Raw genomic sequence first — 22450 nt, forward strand, 5'->3', positions numbered from 1 at the left:
AAGCTTAGGGGGTTTTCATGTAGGTCCCCACATCTGTACCCTAGAGTTCAGAGTGGGGAAGGAACCTTGACACCATGCATGATTCAGTTCTTTACAGGTAGAGCAGCCATTGCTCACATGCTGCCTTGAACATTCCCAGGAAGGCTTCCCATATGTAGATTGGAGTCTCCCAAGCTCTATTGTCAGTGAAGTGTTTCTTGATTGGGCACTTAATCTGAAAATTCCTTTCTCAAGAAGCTGACCACATGCCTCACTAATGCTACTAAGAATCAAACACATTGTGATACAAGTACAGAGCCAATATTCATAACTTCAAATACAAAAATGATACACACATACAGACAGCCCTAATTATAACCAGCAAATTACAACCTTTTCATAGACACCTTACTTGACTTCCTTTGTACAAGATTTGGTGCAACTGTAGGACCTTGGTTGCCACAATGATCTATATGTTCACAGTTTATGTCCATAACGTCATGCATGATGACATGGGTAGTAGCACCGGAGGCACGGTGGGGCCATGCCAAATACATGCCCCTCATTTCAGGCATGTTTGTACTCAACACAGCTAAGCCAGCCTCTGCTGCCGTTACCCATGCTACCGGCGCTATGCTGTTATTTATGTATGTCTATGAACAGCAACTCACAGCCAGCTCATAGTGTAGACATACCCTAAGACAGCCCCTGAGTCCTCTGTAGAATGGGGAGGGTTCTCCCCCCTCCCCCCACAGCAGTGCCATTGGGTCTCAGGGAAATGAACAGCCTCAGGGCTGGGCCTGGGAAAATGGATCTTTCTCATCCATAAACTCACTCTATTACTATTAGGTGTCTTTCCATAGCCATTGCCAAGGGTGGGGCCAGAGAGCAGTGCTGTCAGCCCATCAGGCTCACCTCCTGAATGGGCCGAGTGTGACAACACCACTGCTAGGCTCCCGGCCCTGCTCAGAGTCAGGACCATGGAGACCCCAGCTACAAGAGCTGTACCTTGTGGGATGGAGGTGTGATGCAGCAGGGAGGGGGGAGTGTTGACCTGGGAATGTGGCAGGGGAGTTTCACTGGGGATGGGAGACCTGAGAGCCTGTAACCTGAGCCAGGAGGGGGAGGGGGAGGTAACACCTCTGCCTGGAAAACTGGACAAAGGCTGCAGGAGAGAGCCTGCTGGGGGGGTTTTCTTTTCAGTTTGGTGCTGGGTGGTGGAATGCAGGGAACCCCAGGGCTGGGGTGTAAGCTCCCTGCCCCCCAGAAGGACTTGACTGAGGGGTCCTGGTTGTACCCACAAGCTCTGTTTTAGACTGTGTTCCTATTGTCCAATAAACCTTCCATTTTACTGGCTGGCTGAGAGTCTCAGTGAATCCCAGGAAGAGGGGTGCAGGCCCTGGACTTCCCCACACTCCGTGACAACGGGTTGTTCTCCGCCCCAGGAATTGGGGGCTCCACTGGCCCCTTTCACTGCCCTCCTCTCCAATGTTTGTGTCCCCAGATTCTATGGACCCACTCACCCCAGCCCCCACATTGCTGCCTTTCTTGTTCCAGGGTCTGCTTGCCCATTTGATCTGGAGGATGGTGTGGATTGCACTCTCAGCAAATTTGCGGATGATACTAAACTGGGAGGAGTGGTAGATACGCTGGAGGGGAGGGATAGGATACAGAAGGACCTAGACAAATTGGAGGATTGGGCCAAAAGAAATCTGATGAGGTTCAATAAGGATAAGTGCAGGGTCCTGCACTTAGGACGGAAGAACCCAATGCACAGCTACAGACTAGGGACCGAATGGCTAGGCAGCAGTTCTGCGGAAAAGGACCTAGGGGTGACAGTGGATGAGAAGCTGGATATGAGTCAGCAGTGTGCCCTTGTTGCCAAGAAGGCCAATGGCATTTTGGGATGTATAAGTAGGGGCATAGCGAGCAGATCAAGGGACGTGATCGTTCCCCTCTATTCGACATTGGTGAGACCTCATCTGGAGTACTGTGTCCAGTTTTGGGCCCCACACTACAAGAAGGATGTGGACAAATTGGAGAGAGTCCAGCGAAGGGCAACAAAAATGATTAGGGGTCTGGAACACATGACTTATGAGGAGAGGCTGAGGGAGCTGGGATTGTTTAGCCTGCAGAAGAGAAGAATGAGGGGGGATTTGATAGCTGCTTTCAACTACCTGAAAGGGGGTTCCAAAGAGGATGGCTCTAGACTGTTCTCAATGGTAGCAGATGACAGAACGAGGAGTAATGGTCTCAAGTTGCAGTGGGGGAGGTTTAGATTGGATATTAGGAAAAACTTTTTCACTAAGAGGGTGGTGAAACACTGGAATGCGTTACCTAGGGAGGTGGTAGAATCTCCTTCCTTAGAGGTTTTTAAGGTCAGGCTTGACAAAGCCCTGGCTGGGATGATTTAACTGGGAATTGGTCCTGCTTTGAGCAGGGGGTTGGACTAGATGACCTTCTGGGGTCCCTTCCAACCCTGATATTCTATGATTCTATGATTTCTAAACTTCATCAACCTGGAGAGAAATGCATATTAGAACCAGCATGGTACATGTCACAGTGATCAGAGCAACTCCCCACCAGGGAACCCTGCACCTCAGTGACATAAGAACAGCCATACCGGGTCAGACCAAAGGTCCATCTAGCCCAGTATCCTGTCTTCCAACAGTGGCCAATGCCAGGTGCCCCTGAGGGAATGTACAGAACAGGTAATCACCAAGTGATCCATCCCCTGTCCGCTCATTCCCAGCTTCTGGCAAACCATCCCCAGCTGGGGAACAGGGGCCTTGCACCAGGCCTGAACCTCAGCACCCCCAAGGTCTGCCTGCCTGAGATTGGGAGTGAATTCGAGAGGGGAAGACATCCCACACCCAAGATCCTTCAGAATCAGAGGGTTAGAAGGGACTGCAAGGGTCCAGACCTAAGGATGCTGAGCAAGAGCAGGTTAGCTGAGTTCAGTGGCCTATTGACCTCCCCTTTCCTACCTCCCCCCATCCTCACCCTTCTGAAGGGTTGCCAACCCTTCAGGTTGCCCTGGAGTTTCCAGGAATTAAAAATTAATCTTTCATTAAAGATTATGTCATGTGATGAAACCTCCAGGAATATGTCTAACCAAAATTGGCAACTCTACCCCTCCTGGAGCTAAGCCGTAAGGCACCTACCTGCTCCTCCTTAAGATCCAGCTCTGCTCCAGGGCCTAAGGGAAAGTGCCAATGGCTCAGGGCTAAGCAGAAGAGCCAGTGGAGAGAGCTGAGAATGATTATCTTGTAGCAGGCCTAGGTAACTCTGCAGTCTTAGCCCTGCTCCCCTCCTCCCTGCATTGTGTTTCTCAGGCTCACTCATTTCTCTCGAGCTCTTTGGGGCGGATCAGTACCTGTGAGCACTGAGCGTGTCTCTGGGGCAGTACGGTGCTCCAGAGAGGCTCCCTTGCAGCAAGCAGCTCATAGACCTTAAGGCCTGTTGGGAACATTAGATCATCTAATCCGACCTCTTGTATACCACAGGCCAGAGACGTTCATCCATTTACCCCTGTATTGAGCCCAATTGCGTGTATTCGAGTAAAGCTTTTCCAGAAAGTTACCAGTCTTAATGTGAAGACAAGAGGTGGAGACTCCACTCTAGGAGTTTGTTTCAGTGCTTAAGCACTGTTACAAATTGTGCCTCATTTCTAATTTGATTTTGTCTGGCTTTAACTTGTAACCATTGGTTCTTGTTTTGCCTTTCCTGCTAGGTTGAAGAGCCCCTTATTACCAGGTATTTTCTCCCTAGGAAGATCCTTGTAGGCTGTAATCATAGAATCATAGAATATCAGGGTTGGAAGGGACCTCAGGAGGTCATCTACTCCAACCCCATGCTCAAAGCAGGATCAATCCCCAATTAAATCATCCCAGCCAGGGCTTTGTCAAGCCTGACCTTAAAAACTTCTAAGGAAGGAAATTCTACCACCTCCCTAGGTAACGCATTCCAGTGTTTCACCACCCTCCTAGTGAAAAAGTTTTTCCTAATATCCAACCTAAACCTCCCCCACTGCAACTTGAGACCATTACTCCTTGTCCTGTCCTCTTCTACCACTGAGAATAGTCTAGAACCATCCTCTCTGGAACCACCTCTCAGGTAGTTGAAAGCAGCTATCAAATCCCCCCTCATTCTTCTCTTCTGCAGACTAAACAATCCCAGTTCCCTCAGCCTCTCCTCATAAGTCATGTGTTCCAGACCCCTAATCATTTTTGTTGCCCTTCGCTGGACTCTCTCCAATTTATCCACATCCTTCTTGAAGTGTGGGGCCCAAAACTGGACACAGTACTCCAGATGAGGCCTCACCAATGTCGAATAGAGGGGGACGATCACGTCCCTCGATCTGCTCGCTATGCCCCTACTTATACATCCCAAAATGCCATTGGCCTTCTTGGCAACAAGGGCACACTGCTGACTCATATCCAGCTTCTCGTCCACTGTCACCCCTAGGTCCTTTTCTGCAGAACTGCTGCCTAGCCATTCGGTCCCTAGTCTGTAGCTGTGCATTGGGTTCTTCCGTCCTAAGTGCAGGACCCTGCACTTATCCTTATTGAACCTCATCAGATTTCTTTTTGCCCAATCCTCCAATTTGTCTAGGTCCTTTTGTATCCTATCCCTCCCCTCCAGCGTATCTACCACTCCTCCCAGTTTAGTATCATCCGCAAATTTGCTGACAGTGCAATCCACACCATCCTCCAGATCATTTATGAAGATATTGAACAAAACTGGTCCCAGGACCGACCCTTGGGGTACTCCACTTGATACCGGCTGCCAACTAGATATGGAGCCATTGATCACTACCCGTTGAGCCCGACAATCTAGCCAGCTTTCTACCCACCTTATAGTGCATTCATCCAGCCCATACTTCTTTAACTTGCTGACAAGAATACTGTGGGAGACCGTGTCAAAAGCTTTGCTAAAGTCAAGAAACAATACATCCACTGCTTTCCCTTCATCCACAGAACCAATAATCTCATCATAGAAGGCGATTAGATTAGTCAGGCATGACCTTCCCTTGGTGAATCCATGCTGACTGTTCCTGATCACTTTCCTCTCATGTAAGTGCTTCAGGATTGATTCTTTGAGGACCTGCTCCATGATTTTTCCAGGGACTGAGGTGAGGCTGACTGGCCTGTAGTTCCCAGGATCCTCCTTCTTCCCTTTTTTAAAGATTGGCACTACATTAGCCTTTTTCCAGTCATCCGGGACTTCCCCCGTTCGCCACGAGTTTTCAAAGATAATGGCCAATGGCTCTTCATCATCTGTCTTCCTTTTGATAAGCTAAAGAGATGGAGCACCTTAACTCTTTCAGTCTAAAGTATTTTTCAGCCCTCACATAATTTTTGCGGCTCTACTCTTCACCCTCTATAATTTATCAACAGCTTTTTAATAATGTGGACACCAGAATTCACCGCAGTATTCCAATGTTGGTCTTGCCAATGCTGTAAATATAGAGAGGTAAAACCACCTGCCTAGCCTCCTCCCTACTCCCCTGTTTATATGCCCCATGAGCACATGGTCTGGAGTTTCTTCATCTCATTAGGAATGTAGGGAAAAGTGTTGCCTTCCTGATAAGCTAAATGTCTTCAGGCTTTACTCTTTGCGAGCACTGACCCAGAAGAGGTAGGGGTGAGGGGTGGGGTTCTGGGAGGGAGTTTGGGTGCTGGGTGCAGGCTCTGGGCTGGGGCAGTGGGTTGGGGTGTGGGCGGGGGCTGAGGGGTGTAGGCTCTGTGAGAAAGTTTGGGAGCAGGGTACGGGTTATGGGCTGGGGCAGGGGGTTGGGGTGCGGGAGGAGTCAGGGGGTGGCATTTACCTTGGGCGGCGCAGCTCCCAAAGTGACCAGCACACCCCTCTGGCAGTGGCTCCTAAATGGGGGTGTCTTGGGGGGTCTCTGCGCACCACTGCCCGCAGGTGCCACACTTCCCGGCCAATGGGAGCTGTGGAATTGGCGGTTGGGGGGTACAACACGCAGAAACAAACACACACTGCAGGGCTGCTCCTGAAAGCAGCGTGGAGGGAGGGAGGCAGCGTGGTCAGGGAGTTGCCTTAGTATAGCAACCAGGCAAGGTACTAACAAACTTCAACAGGACTTTATTTTTAAAGTGGAAACCTCATTACAAGCTGCTGCTGCACCCTCTCACTCTGCCTCCTCAACTTCCCCCGCCCTTTCCTGTCCTTTCAAACTCCCAACAGCCAGTGCTCCCAGTTCTAATAATTACAAGCAGCATCTAAACACCACATTCCCTCCTCTCTTAAGAAACTCTCCCAATTAAAATAAACATTTTTGTTCCAACCACAGGAACAAATATGAAACAAGACACTATACTGTTGGCAGAAATATTACACTGAAAACACCGTAGATACTACATATCATAGTCTCTAGTCCAGACAGGTGGTCGTCTGGGTCTGACAGGCCGTCTCTCAAGCCCCGGTTCCAGGTCAATGTCTTGTTGTGTTGATACTACAGTGAAGCTGTCCAATGCAGACTGGGTGTTGGCATAATCTCCTCTTGGTGTATAGGCAGGTGCAAGATAAGAAGCATTCCATACCTGCCCATCAGAAAGTTGATAGGTGTAAGGTCCTTTCTTCTCTATGATTTTAAGAGGAGCTGTGAATTTATGGTCCCCTTTGCGTAAAATTCCAGGTTTTTGTATTCTAATGAAGGAACCGCACTCAAACTTTGGTTCCTTAGCTTGTCTGTGAAAGCCTTATACTTTGCTTGGTTCTGTTCAACTCTTTTTCTCACATCATCCTCGGTTGGGGCATCCGGTCGTGCCTTTAACAACCCAGCAATGTTCAGTTTAGTATTCATCTGTTTCCCATGCAGTAACTCTGCGGGTGATCTTTGCGTGGTGGTATGTCGTGTAGCCCGGTATGCTTGCAAGAAATCAGTAGTGAAGGTTATCCACAATCGCCCTTCCAGTTTAGCCATTTGCAAAATCTCTTTCAAACTTCTATTAAACCATTGGATTTCCCCACTGGCTTGAGGGTAATATAGGGATGACCTTCTGTGTAAAATGTTCCTCTGTGCTAGAAAAGTTTCAAATTCCAGGGAAGTAAATTGACTACCATTATCTGAAACCAGTTCTTTGGGGCTACCTTCCCTGCTAAAAACTGAAGAGAGGAACTTAATTACTGTAGCAGAAGAGATTTGCGATGTAAACACTACTTCAGGCCATTTACTGAAATAGTCTATTAAAGTGATGGCATAATGGCAGTCACTTGGAGCAGTATCAAAGGGTCCTACAATGTCAATCGCCACTTTTTCCCATGCAGATTCAGGAAGAGGAACAGTCTGTAATGGAGGGGTACATGTCACTGCTGTCTTATCATGCATTTGGCAAGTGACACAGGATTTTAGTACAGCCTGTGAAATTGTATGCCCCAGAAAGGAGAGTTCAGTTTATCTAAATTTGTATTTGGACCTATTAAGCTTGAGGCCTGCTTTGCTGATGCAGTTTAGTACAGACTGCAGGTTATTGTCATGCTCCTCAGAAGTATTTCCAAACACGATAATATCATCCAGATAGCACTGAACTCCATGTTGATTCTTCAGAATCAATGACATCATTTTTTGGAAGGCACTTGGGGCAGATGCGAGACCCTATGGAACACCTTTAAAATGAAATAGTCCCTCATGTGTAATAAATGCTGTGAGGTCTCTGCTATCTTCATGCAACGTAACCTGGTAGTATGTGCTCTGCAAATCAAGAGTAGAAAACATCTTTGCTCCATGGAGTTCTGTAAATGCTTCTTCTATGTGAGGAAGAGGATGGCTGTCAATCACAATAGCTTTATTTGGCTCCCTTAAATCCACACAAAGGCGAATGCCTCCACCCTTCTTCTGCATCACTACGACAGGTGAAACCCATTCTGAGGAGTCAATCTCTTCAATAATGTCCTTTTGAACAAGTTTTCTATGTTCCTCTGAAACAGCTTCCCTGACTGAAAATGGTAAGCTCCGTAACTTCTGTTGTACAGGCATCACATTATTCTATATTTTAACTTTATGCAGAAACCCATAAGCACAGCCGAGTTGCTCCTCAACCTGGTGTTGGGTCCCAGCTGAAACTGGTGTGTGTACCGCAGGAGTGCTTTGCTGAGAAAGATCAATTCGTCCATGAACTACCCTGAGATTTAAAGCAGCCAATAAATCTCTGCCAAGGATAGGAGTGCCTTTGTGGACAATGTAGAACTCTGCAGTTACACAGCAATCACCAAAAGTAACTATTGTTGGCAGGCAGCCACATACTGGAATATGGTTTTTCAAATAACACACCAAGTGAAGTTTGGGTTCAGGAAGAGGCACATCTTTAAAGTAATGCAAATAGATGGAATCAGGTAGTATAGATACTGCTGAGCCAGTGTCCAACATTAGCTGAATAGAGTGTGGTTTGCCTGAGGGTATGGCGGAAACGTTTACAGTGCACTTTATTTGTTCTGGAATATGTGCAGTAGTGATTTTGTCCACGCTCAGCACAGTAACATCTGGTATTGTAACTGTATGCACCTGTTGATTGAACTGGCTGCTGTGACATACTTTAGCAAAATGTCCAATCTTTTTGCAATGATTGCACTGAGCTACTTTTGCCGGATATCCTGTGTAGCTTGCAAGGTGTTGTGGGGGTCAACAGCGAAAGCATGCTTTTACTGTATTTTGAATTTGCTGATTTGGTGGTTTTTCATTAGTTTTTCTCTTGCAATTGTGTGTCTGCAGCGATAGTGAACTTTTCTGCAAAGGAGTCACAGCTTGGACTGTGCCTCCTGTATCCATGCTCATCATTTTGGCTTCAGCTGTAGCTGACTCAATCTGAGTAGCAATGGTTATTGCTTTTTCTAGTGTAAGTTGTGGTTCTAGAAGTAAGCATTCTCTTACACAAAACATGGTTGTTTTCTCAATGAGCTGGTCTCTAATCATCTCATCTGCCATATTCCCAAAGTTACAAGTTACAATCAGACTCCTCAGGGAAGCAATATACTGCATTATAGTCTCCCGTGTTTTCTGCTCACGCTGGCGAAATCTGTAGCGATTAGCTACTACATTCAGTTTTGGCACAAAAAAGTTCTTTAATGCAGTGAGTGCAGTCTCATATTTATGACCTGCAAGGGGAAAAGTGTAAAATATACGCTGCCCTTTTGCTCCAAGGCAGTGGATTAGCAGAGCACACTTTCTTACTTCAGAAATCTCTGTAGCACTGATTGCAAGCAGATAAGTCTCAAACATATGGATCCAGGCAGTAAAAGCAATTAGAGGCTCACCTGGGCTTTGCAGAAAGGATGCAGGTGGGTTCAGAGGCAGAAGATCCATCCTCGTCGCCAAAATGTTGTAGCAACCAGGCAAGGTACTAACAAACTTCAACAGGACTTTATTTTTAAAGTGGAAACCTCTTTACCAAGCTGCTGCTGCACCCTCGGTAGCTCTCACTCCACCTCCTCAACTCCCCCCACCCCTTCCTGTTTCCTGTCCTTTCAGACTCCCAACAGCCAGTGCTCCCAGTTCCAATAATTACAAGCAGCATCTAAACACCACACTTAGCTCTGCTGTGATGCTGCTGGTACGTCTCTGCGCCCCTTTGGGGGGCGGGGGGCAGTGGGTCTCCATGCACAGCCTGGGGAGGAGCAGTGCGTGGAGTCGCCTCCACCCGCCAGGGACACGCAGAGATGTGCGAGCCGCTTCCGGGAGTGGCGTAGGGCTACCAGCCACAGAATACAGGCAGCCTGCCTGCCTGAGCCCTGCTGCACCACCGGCTGGGACTTGGGGGCTGGTAGTCAGATGAGATTTGTCCTGCATTTTGGGGGCCCCCCTATGTAACGATGATGGCTTTGGTGGGACCCAACGGAGAGTGCCAATTCAGGACAAATTGCTTAGAGCAGGGCAGTTACAGCCCAAGACTGGGGTTTTTCCACCTCTAAGGCAAACCAAACCAGCCAAACATGAGGACTTTGGTTTTACTCCACTAGCTAAGCACAAGTCACACAAGCAATTCCCTTAGACACTCCAGTTTCCCAGTATCCCCAGCAGTGCCACTCGTTATGGGGACGAATGGTTATGAAAACCAATACCCCAGTAGAAGAAAAAAGGGTCTCTCAATCCCAAAGGACCAAGCCCCAGACCAGGGGTGGGAACACTTTTTGGCCTGAGGGTCACATCGGGGTGCGAAACTGTATGGAGGGCCGGGTAGGGAAGGCTGTGCCCCCCAAACAGCCTTGCCCCCACCCCCTATCCACCGCCTCCCACTTCCCAGCCCGACTGCCCCCCTCAGAATCCTTGACCCATCCAACCCCCCCGCCCCTTGTCCCTTGACTGCCTGCTCCCAGGACCCCCCCACCCCAATCTTCCCCCCCGGGACCCCACCCACAATCCAACCCCCCTGCTCCCTGTCCCCTGACTGCCCCCCGACCCCTAGCTACACCTCCATCCCATGACAGGCCCTCCCGGGACTCCCACGCCCTATCCAACCTCCTCTGTTCCTCATCCCCTGACCGCCCCCCCGCCAAACCTATGCCCCATCCAACTACCCCCGATCCCTGTCTGCTGACTGCCCCCAGGGACCCCCTACCCTATATCCAACACCCCCCGCCACTGCCCCCTTACCATGCCACTCAGAGCAGCAGACGCTCGCAGCCAGCCGCACTGTCCGCAGGGCGAACTTAGGCTGCGGGGGAAGGGGGACAGCAGGGGAGGAGCCAGGGACTAGCCTCCCAGGCCAGGAGCTCAAGGGCAGGGCAAGGGCGGTCTGGTGGGCCAGATATGGCCCGCGGGCTGTAGTTTGCCCATCTCTGCCCCAGACCCAGGTCAATATACAAATCAGATCTTACCCACAAATCACGCTGATGCCAATCCTTTAGAATCTAAAATCTAAAGGTTTATTCATAAAAGGAAAAAGATAGAGATGAGAGCTAGAATTGGTTAAATGGAATCAATGACATACAGTAATGGCAAAGTTCTTGGTTCAGGCTTGTCTCAGTGATGGAATAGGCTGCAGGTTCAAATCAAGTCTCTGGAGAACATCCACAGCTGGGATGGGTCATTCAGTCCTTGGTTCAGAACTTCAGCGTAGCAAAGTCTCTCCAGAGGAAAGAAGCAGGACTGAAGACCAGATGGAGGAGCTGCAGCAGCTTTCTATAGTCTCTTGCCATGTGGTCTCTGTTTTCTTTGTCCCAAAGACAAGCTGTCCATCCCATGACCTGGAAACACCTCAGAGTTCTCTCCATAGGCCTGTCCCTGCACACCTGGCTGAGTCCCAAGGCGTATCTGCCTTCTCTCAATGGGTCACTTGTATAGCTGATGGTCCTTAATGGGCCATCCAGCAGGCGAGGCAGAGCTGACACCAACTTGACACCAACTGGGGTGTCACCCAGAAGCACAGCACAAGTTTGAACTACAGACAGGGTAGAGCCAATACTTAAAATTTTAAATACAAAAATGACACATGCACACAGATAGCATAATCATAACTAGCAACCTTCTTTTAGACACCTTATTTGACCCCCTTTATACAAGATTTGGTGCCACTACAGGATCTTGGTTGCAACAATGATCTATACGGTCCCAGATTATGTCAATAACGTCACACCCTGTCAATGTTTGTTTCATGGTAAATCCTCTTCTGCCTGAGTGAGAGGAGGGGGAAGGGTGAGAAACTGGGAGGGAACTGGGAGCAAGTGTGGGGCAGTCCAGCTGGGTGGGGATTGGAGGGCTGCCTGGAACTGGTTTGTTTGCTGCCAGCTCATGGCTTCCACTCATTCTCTCTCTCTCTCTCTCTTTTCTTTTCAAGGTCCTGACCACGGTCACTGGAGCTATGCAGGTAAATACACTATGGTTACTCTTACCCTTTCATATCACGCAGCAGGCCCTGGGCCCGTGCCAGCTAGGGTTAATTATTACAGGGCTGCCTTGCTCACTCCCATGCTCTGCCTTGCCCTGCCCCTGTTCAGCAGCAGGGAGGGGGTCTGGTACCAACCCCAGAGGGGCTCACAAGCATTTCTGGGGCCTCACAGGCCCAGGGAAAGGTGGGAGCTGCTCAGCTTCAAATAAGAATCTGATGATTCAGATTACCCAAATAAGATGATTTAATTGGGTATGGGTCCTGCTTTTGAGCAGGGGGTTGGACTAGATGACCTCCTGAGGTCCCTTCCAACCCTGATATTCTATGATTCTATGATTAAGAGAGAGTGACCCTGTCGGAAACCATTGTTGGGCCCCATCCTGCCCATCTGTTCTGTGTTCCCACAGGCTAAAAGGTTCATTCACTCACTGAGCTGGACTTCACACACACACACACCCGGGGGTCACTGGGAGAGCCAGGTTCCATGTTCACGCAGACCTAGGGTTGCTTCCTCTGCTGGAGCATCGACCCCTGGCTTAGAAGCACCTCCTCTCTTATGGGGTATTGACTCATCAGTCCTGTGTCCCCCTGCCATATGCACCCCGCTTTGCAGCTAGGCTGGCTGTGCAGCTCCCTTCCCATAGGGAGGTGGCCCAGGGCACAAGCCAGGCTCCTGACCCTGTGCCTGCCTGGTGAACTGGCTGTTCTGCTGCCCGCAGGCACAGCCCAGCTGGATAGAGAGTTCCTCACATCACTGGCGTCCCACACCCCTGGGGCCTTTAACTGGGGCTGGGACTGGAAATCTCAGATGTGCCTACAGGACCTTTGCTTTGCTCTTTGAGCTTCCTGGCTCCCCTGACTCCACCATGCTGGGCTTCTCTGCTTACTTATTTTCCTTCCATGCTGGGTTTCCCTGCTTCTCTCTCCACCCACCCCATGCAAGCTGCTGTCTCCCGACGTTCACACCAAGGCCCAGGTCACCATTATCCTGAGCCTTGTGTCTCATTTGCCCTGTAAATCAGCGTGGGGACACCTTACGCTCACTTTGCACTGGTGTCAGTGACAACACAAGGTGTAGGGGACTGGTGAATTAGGCCCCAAAATATGAATTGGGCCCTAGAGAAAGGTCTCACTCAGGGTATGTCTACACTACGAAATTAGGTCTAATTTATAGAAGTCGATTTTTTAAAAAGCGATTTTATACAGTCGATTGTGTGTGTCCCCACTAAGCACATTAAGTTGGTGGAGTGCATCCACAGTACCGAGGCTAGCATTGACTTTGGGAGCATTGCACTGTGGGTAGCCATCCCACAATTCCCGCAGTCTCCGCCGCCCATTGGAATTCTGGGTTAAGTTCCCAATGCCTGATGGGGCCAGAACATTGTCGCGGGTGGTTTTGGGTACATGTCGTCAGTCGCCCCTCCCTCCGTGAAAACAACAGCAGACAATCATTTCGTGCCTTTTTTCCGTGCGGGCGCCACACTGCTTTCAGCAGACGGTGCAGTAGGTCTGCAAACCGTCATCATCGAACGACTGCTTCCGCTGCCACTCTGCTCTCCTGATGCTATGAATCCACCTCACAGGTCCTCTACATGACCATCGTCATCCATCGCTTCAGCTGCCACTCTGCTTTCCTGGTGGTCTTGCAGAGCCGCTTCCACTGCAACTCTGCTCGGCTGCTCTTGTGCTATACCATGGCAAGCGTGCAGCCTGCTCAGCCGTTGTGTCCTGGCAGCAGACGGTGCAGTAGGTCTGCAAAACTGGTCATCCAACTACCACCTCCCCTGCAACTCTGCTCTCCTGCTCTCTTGCAGACGCCATATCATGGCAAGCATGGAGCCCGCTCAGATCACTGCGGCAGTTATGAGCATTGTAAACACCTCGCGCATTATCCTGCAGTACGTGCAGAACCAGAACCTGCAAAAGCAGGCGAGGAGGCAACAGCAGCGCAGTGACGAGAGTGATGAGGACATGGACACAGACTTCTCTCAAACCATCGGCCCCGGCAATTTGGCCATCCTGGTGGCAGTGGGGCAGTCTCATACCATGGAACGCCAATTCTGGGCCTGGGAAACAAGCACAGGCTGGTGGGACCGCATAGTGTTGCAGGTCTGGGATGATTCCCAGTGGCTGCAAAACTTTCACATGCGTAAGGGCACTTTCATGGAACTTTGTGACTTGCTTTCCCCTGCCCTGAAGCACAAGAATACCAAGGTGAGGGCAGCCCTCACAGTTCACAATCGAGTGGCGATAACCCTGTGGAAGCTTGCAACGCCAGACAGCTACCGGTCAGTTGGGAATCAATTTGGAATCGGCAAATCTACTGTGGGGGCTGCTGTGATCCAAGTAGCCCACGCAATCACTGAACAGCTGCTATCAAGGGTAGTGACCCTGGGAAATGTGCAGGTCATAGTGGATGGCTTTGCTGCAATGGGATTCCCTAACTGTGGTGGGGCGATAGATGGAACCCATATCCCTATCTTGGGACCGGAGCACCAAGGCAGCCAGTACATAAACCGCAAGGGGTACTTTTCAATGGTGCTGCAAGGTCTGGTGGATCACAAGGGACGTTTCACCAACATCAACGTGGGATGGCTGGGAAAGGTGCATGACACTCGCATCTTCAGGAACTCTGGTCGGTATGAATAGCTGCAGGAAGGGACTTACTTTCCAGACCAGAAAATAACCGTTGGGGATGTTGAAATGCCTATATGTGTCCTTGGGGACCCAGCCTACCCCTTAATGCCATGGCTCATGAAGCCGTACACAGGCAGCCTGGACAGTAGTCAGGAGCTGTTCAACTACAGGCAGAGCAAGTGCAGAATGGTGGTAGAATTTGCATTTGGACATTTGAAAGTCCAACGCTGGTGCAGTTTACTGACTCGGTTAGACCTCAGCGAAACCATGTTCCCACTGTTATTACTGCTCGCTGTGCGCTCCACAATATCTGTGAGAGTAAGGGGGAGACGTTTATGGCGGGGTGGGAAGTTGAGGCAAATCGTCTGGCCGCTGATTATGTGCAGCCAGACACCAGGGCGGTTAGAAGAGCACAGCAGGGCGCGCTGCGCATCAGAGAAGCTTTGAAAACCAGTTTCATGGCTGACCAGGCTACGGTGTGACAGTTCTGTTTGTTTCTCCTTGACAAAAACCCGCCCCCTTGGTTCACTCTACTTCCCTGTAAGCCAACCGCCCTCCCCTCCCCCCTTCGATCACTGCTTGCAGAGGCAATAAAGTCATTGTTGTTTCAAATTCATGCATTCTTTATTAATTCGTCACACAAATAGGGGGATAACTGCCAAGGTAGCCCAGGACGGGTGGGGGAGGAGGGAAGCACTGGGTGGGGTGGTGGAGGAGGGGAGGAGGGAAGGACAAGGCCACACTGCACTTCAAAACTTATTGAATGCCAGCCTTCTGTTGCTTGGGCAGTCCTCTGGGGTGGAGGCCCCTCCCACCCTCCGCATTCTTGGGCATCTGGGTGAGGAGACTATGGAACTTGGGGAGGAGGGCGGTTGGTTACATAGGGGCTGCAGTGGCGGTCTGTGCCTTTCCTACACCTCAACCATACGCCGGAGCATATCGTTTTGATCCTCCAGTAGCCTCAGCATTGCATCCTGCCTCCTTTCATCATGCTGCCGCCACCTTTCCTCTTGATCCCGCCACCTCTCCTGTTGCTCCCACCACCTGTCCTCTCGCGCTTCCATCCTGTCCTCACGTTCATTTTGTGCTTTCCTGGACTCTGCCATTGTCTGCCTCCATGCATTCTGCTAGGCTTTTTCAGTTTGGGTGGACTGCATGAGCTCAGAGAACATTTCATTGTGAGTGCGTTTTTTTCTCCTTATCTAAGCTAGCCTTTGGGACGGAGATGCTAGTCACAGCGTTGAAATATTTGCAGCTCCGGGAGGAAAAAAAGGGAGATTAAAACTGAAAAAGACACACTGGCCATTTAAAAGGAGGGGCTGATGTTTTCGGGTTAACGTGCAGCACAAACCCAACTAACCCCCACCCCCAATTCTCTTTGATGATCGTTTCACCCCTGCCCCCACTGCATGGCTAACAGCGAGGATGATTTCTGTTCAGCCACAGGCAAACAGCCCTGCAGGAACAGCCACCTCTGAATGTCCCCTTAATAAAATTCCCCTATTTCAACCAGGTGACCATGAATGATATCACACTCCTGAGGATAACACAGAGAGATAAAGAACAGATGTTGCTTGAATGCCAGCAAACACACACACTGCCATGCTTTGTTTTGCAATGATTCCAGATTAAGTGCTACTGGCCTGGCATGGTAAAGTGTCTTACCATGGAGGACGCAATAAGGCTGCCCTCCCCAGAAACCTTTTGCAAAGGCTTTGGGAGTACCACCAGGAGAGCTTCATTGAGATGTCCCTGGAGGATTTCCACTCCATCCCCAGACACGTTAACAGACTTTTCCAGTATCTGTACTGGCTACGAATGCATCCCAAGTCTTCAGGGCAAATTAATCATTATAATCATAGAATATCAGGGTTGGAAGGGACCGCAGGAGGTCATCTAGTCCAACCCCCTGCTCAAAGCAGGACCAATCCCCAACTAAATCATCCCAGCCAGGGCTTTGTCAAGCCTGACCTTAAAAATATCTAAGGAAGGGGATTCCACCACCTCCCTAGGTAACGTATTCCAGTGTTTCACCACCCTCCTAGTGAAAAAGTTTATCCTAATATCCAACCTAAACCTCCCCCATTGCAACCTGAGACCATTACTCCTTGTTCTGTCATCTGCTACCACTGAGAACAGTCTAGATCCATCCTCTTTGGAACCCCCTTTCAGGTAATTGAAAGCAGCTATCAAATTCCCCCTCATTCTTCTCTTCTGCAGACTAAACAAACCCAGTTCCCTCAGCCTCTCCTCATAAGTCATGTGTTCCAGTCCCCTAATAATTTTTGTTGTCCTCCGCTGGACTCTTTCCAATTTTTCCACATCCTTCTTGTAGTGTGGGGCCCAAAACTGGACACAGTACTCCAGATGAGGCCTCACCAGTGTCGAATAGAGGGGAACGATCACGTCCCTCGATCTGCTGGCAATGCCCCTACTTATACACCCCAAAATGCCATTGGCCTTCTTGGCAACAGGGGCACACTGTTGACTCCTATCCAGCTTCTCGTCCACTGTAACCCCTAGGTCCTTTTCTGCCGAACTGCTGTCTAGCCATTCGGTCCCTAGTCTGTAGCGGTACATGGGATTCTTCCATCCTAAGTGCAGGACTCTGCACTTGTCCTTGTTGAACCTCATCAGATTTCTTTTTGCCCAATCCTTCAATTTGTCTAGGGCCCTCTGTACCCTATCCCTACCCTCCAGGGTATCTACCTCTCCCAGTTTAGTGTCATCTGCAAACTTGCTGAGAATGCAATCCACACCATCCTCCAGATCATTTATGAAGATATTGAACAAAACCGGCCCCAGAACCGACCCTTGGGGCACTCCACTTGATATCGGCTGCCAACTAGACATGGTGCCATTGATCACCACCCGTTGAGCCCGACGATCTAGCCAGCTTTCTATCCACCTTATAGTCCATTCATCCAGCCCATACTTCTTTAACTTGCTTGCAAGAATACTGTGGGAGACCGTACTTCCCCCGATCGCCATGAGTTTTCAAAGATAATGGCCAATGACTCTGCAATCACATCCGCCAACTCCTTTAGCACTCTCGGATGCAGCGCATCCAGCCCCATGGACTTGTGCTTTTCCAGCTTTTCTAAATAGTCCCAAACCGCTTCTTTCTCCACAGAGAGCTGGTCACCTTCTCCCCGTGCTGTGTTGCCCAGTGCAGTAGTCTGCGAGCTGACCTTGTTCGTGAAGACAGAGGCAAAAAAAGCATTGAGTACATTAGCTTTTTCCACATCCTCTGTCACTAGGTTGCCTCCCTCATTCAGGAAAGGGCCCACACTTTCCTTGACTTTCTTCTTGTTGCTAACATACCTGAAGAAACCCTTCTTGTTACTCTTAACATCTCTTGCTAGCTGCAACTCCAGGTGTGATTTGGCCTTCCTGATTTCACTCCTGCATCCCCGAGCAATATTTTTATGCTCTTCCCTGGTCATTTGTCCAATCTTCCACTTCTTGTAAGCTTCTTTTTTGTGTTTAAGATCAGTAAGGATTTCACTGTTAAGCCAAGCTGGTCGCCTGCCATATTTACTATTCTTTCTAGAATTAAATATGCTTGCTTTTAAACTGTGTATTATATTTACAGAGGTACACTCACCAGAGGTGCCTTCTCCACCTTCAAGGTCTGGGAGCCCGGGCTGGGAGGGTACTGTCTCCAGGGTGATAAACAGTTCCTGGCTGCCAGGGAAAATGGTTTCTCCACTTGCCTGATGTGTGCTATCTTCAACCTCCCCCTCCTCATCATCTTCCTCGTCCCCAAAATCCTCATCCCTGTTGTGTGAGAGTCCTTTGCAGGAGTCCATGTACAGGTGTGGGGTAGTTGTAGGGGCACCCCCTAGAATGGCATGCAGCTCATCATAGAAGCGGCATGTCTGGGGCTCTGACCCTGAGTGGGCGTTTGCCTCTTGGGTTTTTTGGTAGGCTTGCCTGAGCTCCTTAAGTTTCACGCGGCACTGCTGCGGGTCCCTGCTATAACCTCTGTCCTTCATGCCCTGGGAGAGTTTTTCAAATATTTTGGTATTTCGTCTTTTGGAATGGAGTTCTGATTCATCTCCCCATACAGTGATCAGATCCAGTACCTCCCGTTCAGTCCATGCTGGGGCTCTTTTGCAATTCTGGGACTCCATGGTCACCTCTGCTGATGAGATCTGCACAGTCACCTGTGCTGATCAGTTTGCCACGCTGGCCAAACAGGAAATGAAATTCAAAAGTTCACGGGGCTTTTCCTGTCTACCTGGCCAGTGCATCCGAGTTGAGAGTGCTGTCCAGAGCAGTCACAATGGAGCACTGTGGGATAGCTCCCGGAGGCCAATACCATCTAATCATGTCCACACTAACCCAAATTCGACCCGGCGACATCGATTTCAGCGCTAATCCCCTCATTGGGGAGGAGTATAGAAATCGATTTTAAGAGCCCATTAAGTTGACAAAAATGGCTTCGTTGTGTGGACGGGTGCAGGGTTAAATCAATCTAATGCTGCTAAATTTAACCTAAACTCATAGTGTAGACCAGGGCTCAGACATGCCAATGGTCAGATCTGCCCTCCTGAGGCCCAGCAATGGGCTGGAGGTGGAGGTCCAGTACCTCTTATATCAGGATTGTGCACCAGCCCAAAGAAGGCTAAATGCATCCCTGTGTCTCCACCCATCCTGTTAGCCCATTAGCGCTAAGGGGGGGCGTTCGGCGCGGTGCCGAGCCGTGTTGGCCAATGCCCCATTAGCGCTCAGGGGGGGCGTTTGGTGCGGTGCCGAGCCCTGTTGGCCAACACCCCGTTAGCGCTAAGGGGGGGGCGTTCGGCGCGGTGCCGAGCCGTGTTGCCCAACGCCCCGTTAGCTCTAAGGGGGGGGGCGTTCAGCGCGGCGTCGTTAGCGCTAAGGGGGGGGCGTTGGGCGCGGTGCCGAGCCGTGTTGGCCAACGTCCCGTTAGCGCTAAGGGGGGGCGTTGGGCGCGGTGCCGAGCCGTGTTGGCCAACGTCCCGTTAGCGCTAAGGGGGGGGCGTTGGGCGCGGTGCCGAGCCGTGTTGACCAACGCCCCGTTAGCGCTCAGGGGGGGCGTTCGGTGCGGTGCCGAGCCGTGTTGACCAACGCCCCGTTAGCGCTAAGGGGGGGCGTTGGGCGCGGTGCCGAGCCGTGTTGACCAACGCCCCGTTAGCGCTAAGGGGGGGCGTTGGGCGCGGTGCCGAGCCGTGTTGACCAACGCCCCGTTAGCGCTCAGGGGGGGCGTTCGGTGCGGTGCCGAGCCGTGTTGACCAACGCCCCGTTAGCGCTCAGGGGGGGCGTTCGGTGCGGTGCCGAGCCGTGTTGCCCAACGCCCCGTTAGCGCTAAGGGGGGGCGTTCGGTGCGGTGCCGAACCGTGTTGGCCAACGTCCCGTTAGCGCTAAGGGGGGGCGTTCGGCACAGTGCCGAGCCGTGTTGCCCAACGCCCCATTAGCTCTAAGGGGGGGGCGTTCCGCGCAGCGTCGTTAGCGCTAAGGGGGGGCGTTGGGCACGGTGCCGAGCCGTGTTGCCCAACGCCCCATTAGCGCTCAGGGGGGGCGTTCGGCGCGGTGCCGAGCCGTGTTGCCCAACGCCCCATTAGCTCTAAGGGGGGGGGCATTCAGCGCGGCGTCGTTAGCACTAAGGGGGGGGGCGTTGGGCGTGGTGCCGAGCCGTGTTGGCCAACGCCCCATTAGCGCTCGGGGGGGCGTTCGGCGCGGTGCCGAGCCGTGTTGCCCAACGCCCCGTTAGCGCTCAGGGGGGGCGTTCGGCACGGTGCCGAGCCGTGTTGGCCAACGTCCCGTTAGCTCTAAGGGGGGGCGTTCGGCACGGTGCCGAGCCGTGTTGGCCAACGTCCCGTTAGCTCTAAGGGGGGGGCGTTCGGCACGGTGCCGAGCCGTGTTGCCCAACGCCCCATTAGCGCTCAGGGGGGGCGTTCGGCGCGGTGCCGAACCGTGTTGGCCAACGTCCCGTTAGCTCTAAGGGGGGGGCGTTCAGCGCGGCGTCGTTAGCGCTAAGGGGGGGGCGTTGGGCGCGGTGCCGAGCCGTGTTGCCCAACGCCCCATTAGCGCTCAGGGGGGGCGTTCGGCGCGGTGCCGAGCCGTGTTGGCCAACGTCCCGTTAGCTCTAAGGGGGGGGCGTTCAGCGCGGCGTCGTTAGCGCTAAGGGGGGGGCGTTGGGCGCGGTGCCGAGCCGTGTTGACCAACGCCCCATTAGCGCTCAGGGGGGGCGTTGGGCGCGGTGCCGAGCCGTGTTGCCCAATGCCCCGTTAGCGCTCAGGGGGGGCGTTCGGTGCGGTGCCGAGCCGTGTTGGGCAACGCCCGGGTGCATGGCTTTACTCCTGCTTCACACCACCAGGGTTGTACTGAGCTATTTGCAAACAGTGACAGGCTGCGATGTGCTGCCACACCCTAGGCTTGTGAATACCTTGGGTATTGATCCTAAACCAGTCCCCTGGTCTGCTCACTCCATGTAGGGGAGAAACGTCAACGCTGTCTCATGAGTCCGTCCTACCATTCTTCACTGTGCTCACGCGAACTGCACCTCTCTGAGTGCTCTGCCTGAACCGGTCCCCTCTCATGCCCCCCTAAATATTACCTCCCTGGATACTCACTCTCAAATTCTCCTAACACAAACCGCAGGCTCTTCCCTATATGCTCATCCTACCCTGTTCCCTGGGTGCTCCTGCTGAACATCTCCCTAAGTGTCCACCCCAAACTGCTCGGCCCTTAATGCTCTTCCCTTGGTGTCCATTGTAAAGCTCTCTTCTCAGGTGCGCCCCTAAATGATTCCACAATGGTTTCACCCGACATTGTTCCTCTCTGGATGCTCGCCATACCCGGTTTGCCCTACACTGCTCCTCACTTGGTCCTTGCCCTAAACCGTTCTGTGAGTGTTCACTCTAAATTGCTCCATCTCTGGGATTCACTCAAAAAACATTCGTCCAGCATTCACCCTAAAGTGCTGCTCCCCACATGCTCACGCTGAATTATTCCCTGGGTGTTTTCCCTTAATTGCTGCTCCTTGAGTGTTCACCCTAAACCAAGCCATTGGTGTTCATCATAAACCTTCCCAGGTGTGTGCCCTGACCAGTTCCCCGGGCACTCACTCTAAGCCACTCTGCCTAGCAATACGCACCATGAATTGTGCTCTGTGGGTGCCACCCATCTCTACTCCTCCCCCAGTGCTCACCCGAAGTGTCCCCCAGGTGCTCAGCCTAACCTGTTCCTCCTTATGAGTTCCAGCTTAAACCTCTCCTGGGGTAACTAGGAGCCAGCTGTGACACACCAGTACTGCTGTTTCCAGCTAAAGCCCTGCTCAGGACTTTTAAATATCCTGCTCCCTCTAGCATGGCAGCGGGTCCTGTCGGACCTGTGGGATCCCAGTCCCTCTGCAGGGGTCTACCAATAAGGAAAAGAGCCCATTCACTGAGCCCAGGCAGGGAAACCCAGAAACCTTTATAGGCACTCAAAATACAGGAATAAGGAACAGCGCAGCCTAACAGGCCTTAAAGCAGACACGTGCCTGGGGAGGAGCTATGTGGGCCAAGGGTCCCCCAGAAGTGGTGACGCACACGCGCACGTGTGTCTTCGGGCACAGCCCCCGTAGACACACACGCGCACGTGTGTCTTCGGGCACAGCCCCCGTAGACACACACGCGCACGTGTGTCTTCGGGCACAGCCCCCGTAGACGCACACGCGCACGTGTGTCTTCAGGCACAGCCCCCGTAGACGCACATGCGCACGTGTGTCTTCGGGCACAGCCCCTGTAGATGCACACAGAGACTTGGCTCTGTCTCATGCACACACAAGGGCTTCATGTGTACATGGACACAGGTCCCTGTGTTGCCCAGCTGCGTGGAAATGGGAGAGACGGGACTTGCTCTCTTTGGTGCCGCCTTTGAGTTTCTGGTGCTGCTCACTGTGCAGTGAAGTCCTGTTGCCCACAGGGCCGCCAGCATGTTTCCATTCATGGCCGTACCCTGCTGCATGTCTCTCCCCC

General features: G+C 51.6%; 1 protein-coding gene across 3 annotated transcripts in view; it reads left to right on the plus strand.

Annotated features, from left to right (window-relative positions):
• CA9 (carbonic anhydrase 9) overlaps positions 1-22450 on the plus strand; it is a 70308-nt gene that overhangs the window by 21341 nt on the left and 26517 nt on the right. For all 3 annotated transcript variants that reach the window (XM_073343230.1, XM_073343232.1, XM_073343233.1), the window contains exon 2: positions 11775-11804. In XM_073343230.1, the coding sequence (XP_073199331.1) occupies positions 11775-11804 (30 nt within the window). The remainder of the gene's footprint in view (positions 1-11774; positions 11805-22450) is intronic.

Source organism: Lepidochelys kempii, chromosome 5 (genome assembly GCF_965140265.1).
Source record: "Lepidochelys kempii isolate rLepKem1 chromosome 5, rLepKem1.hap2, whole genome shotgun sequence".
Taxonomy (NCBI): Eukaryota; Metazoa; Chordata; order Testudines; family Cheloniidae; genus Lepidochelys; species Lepidochelys kempii.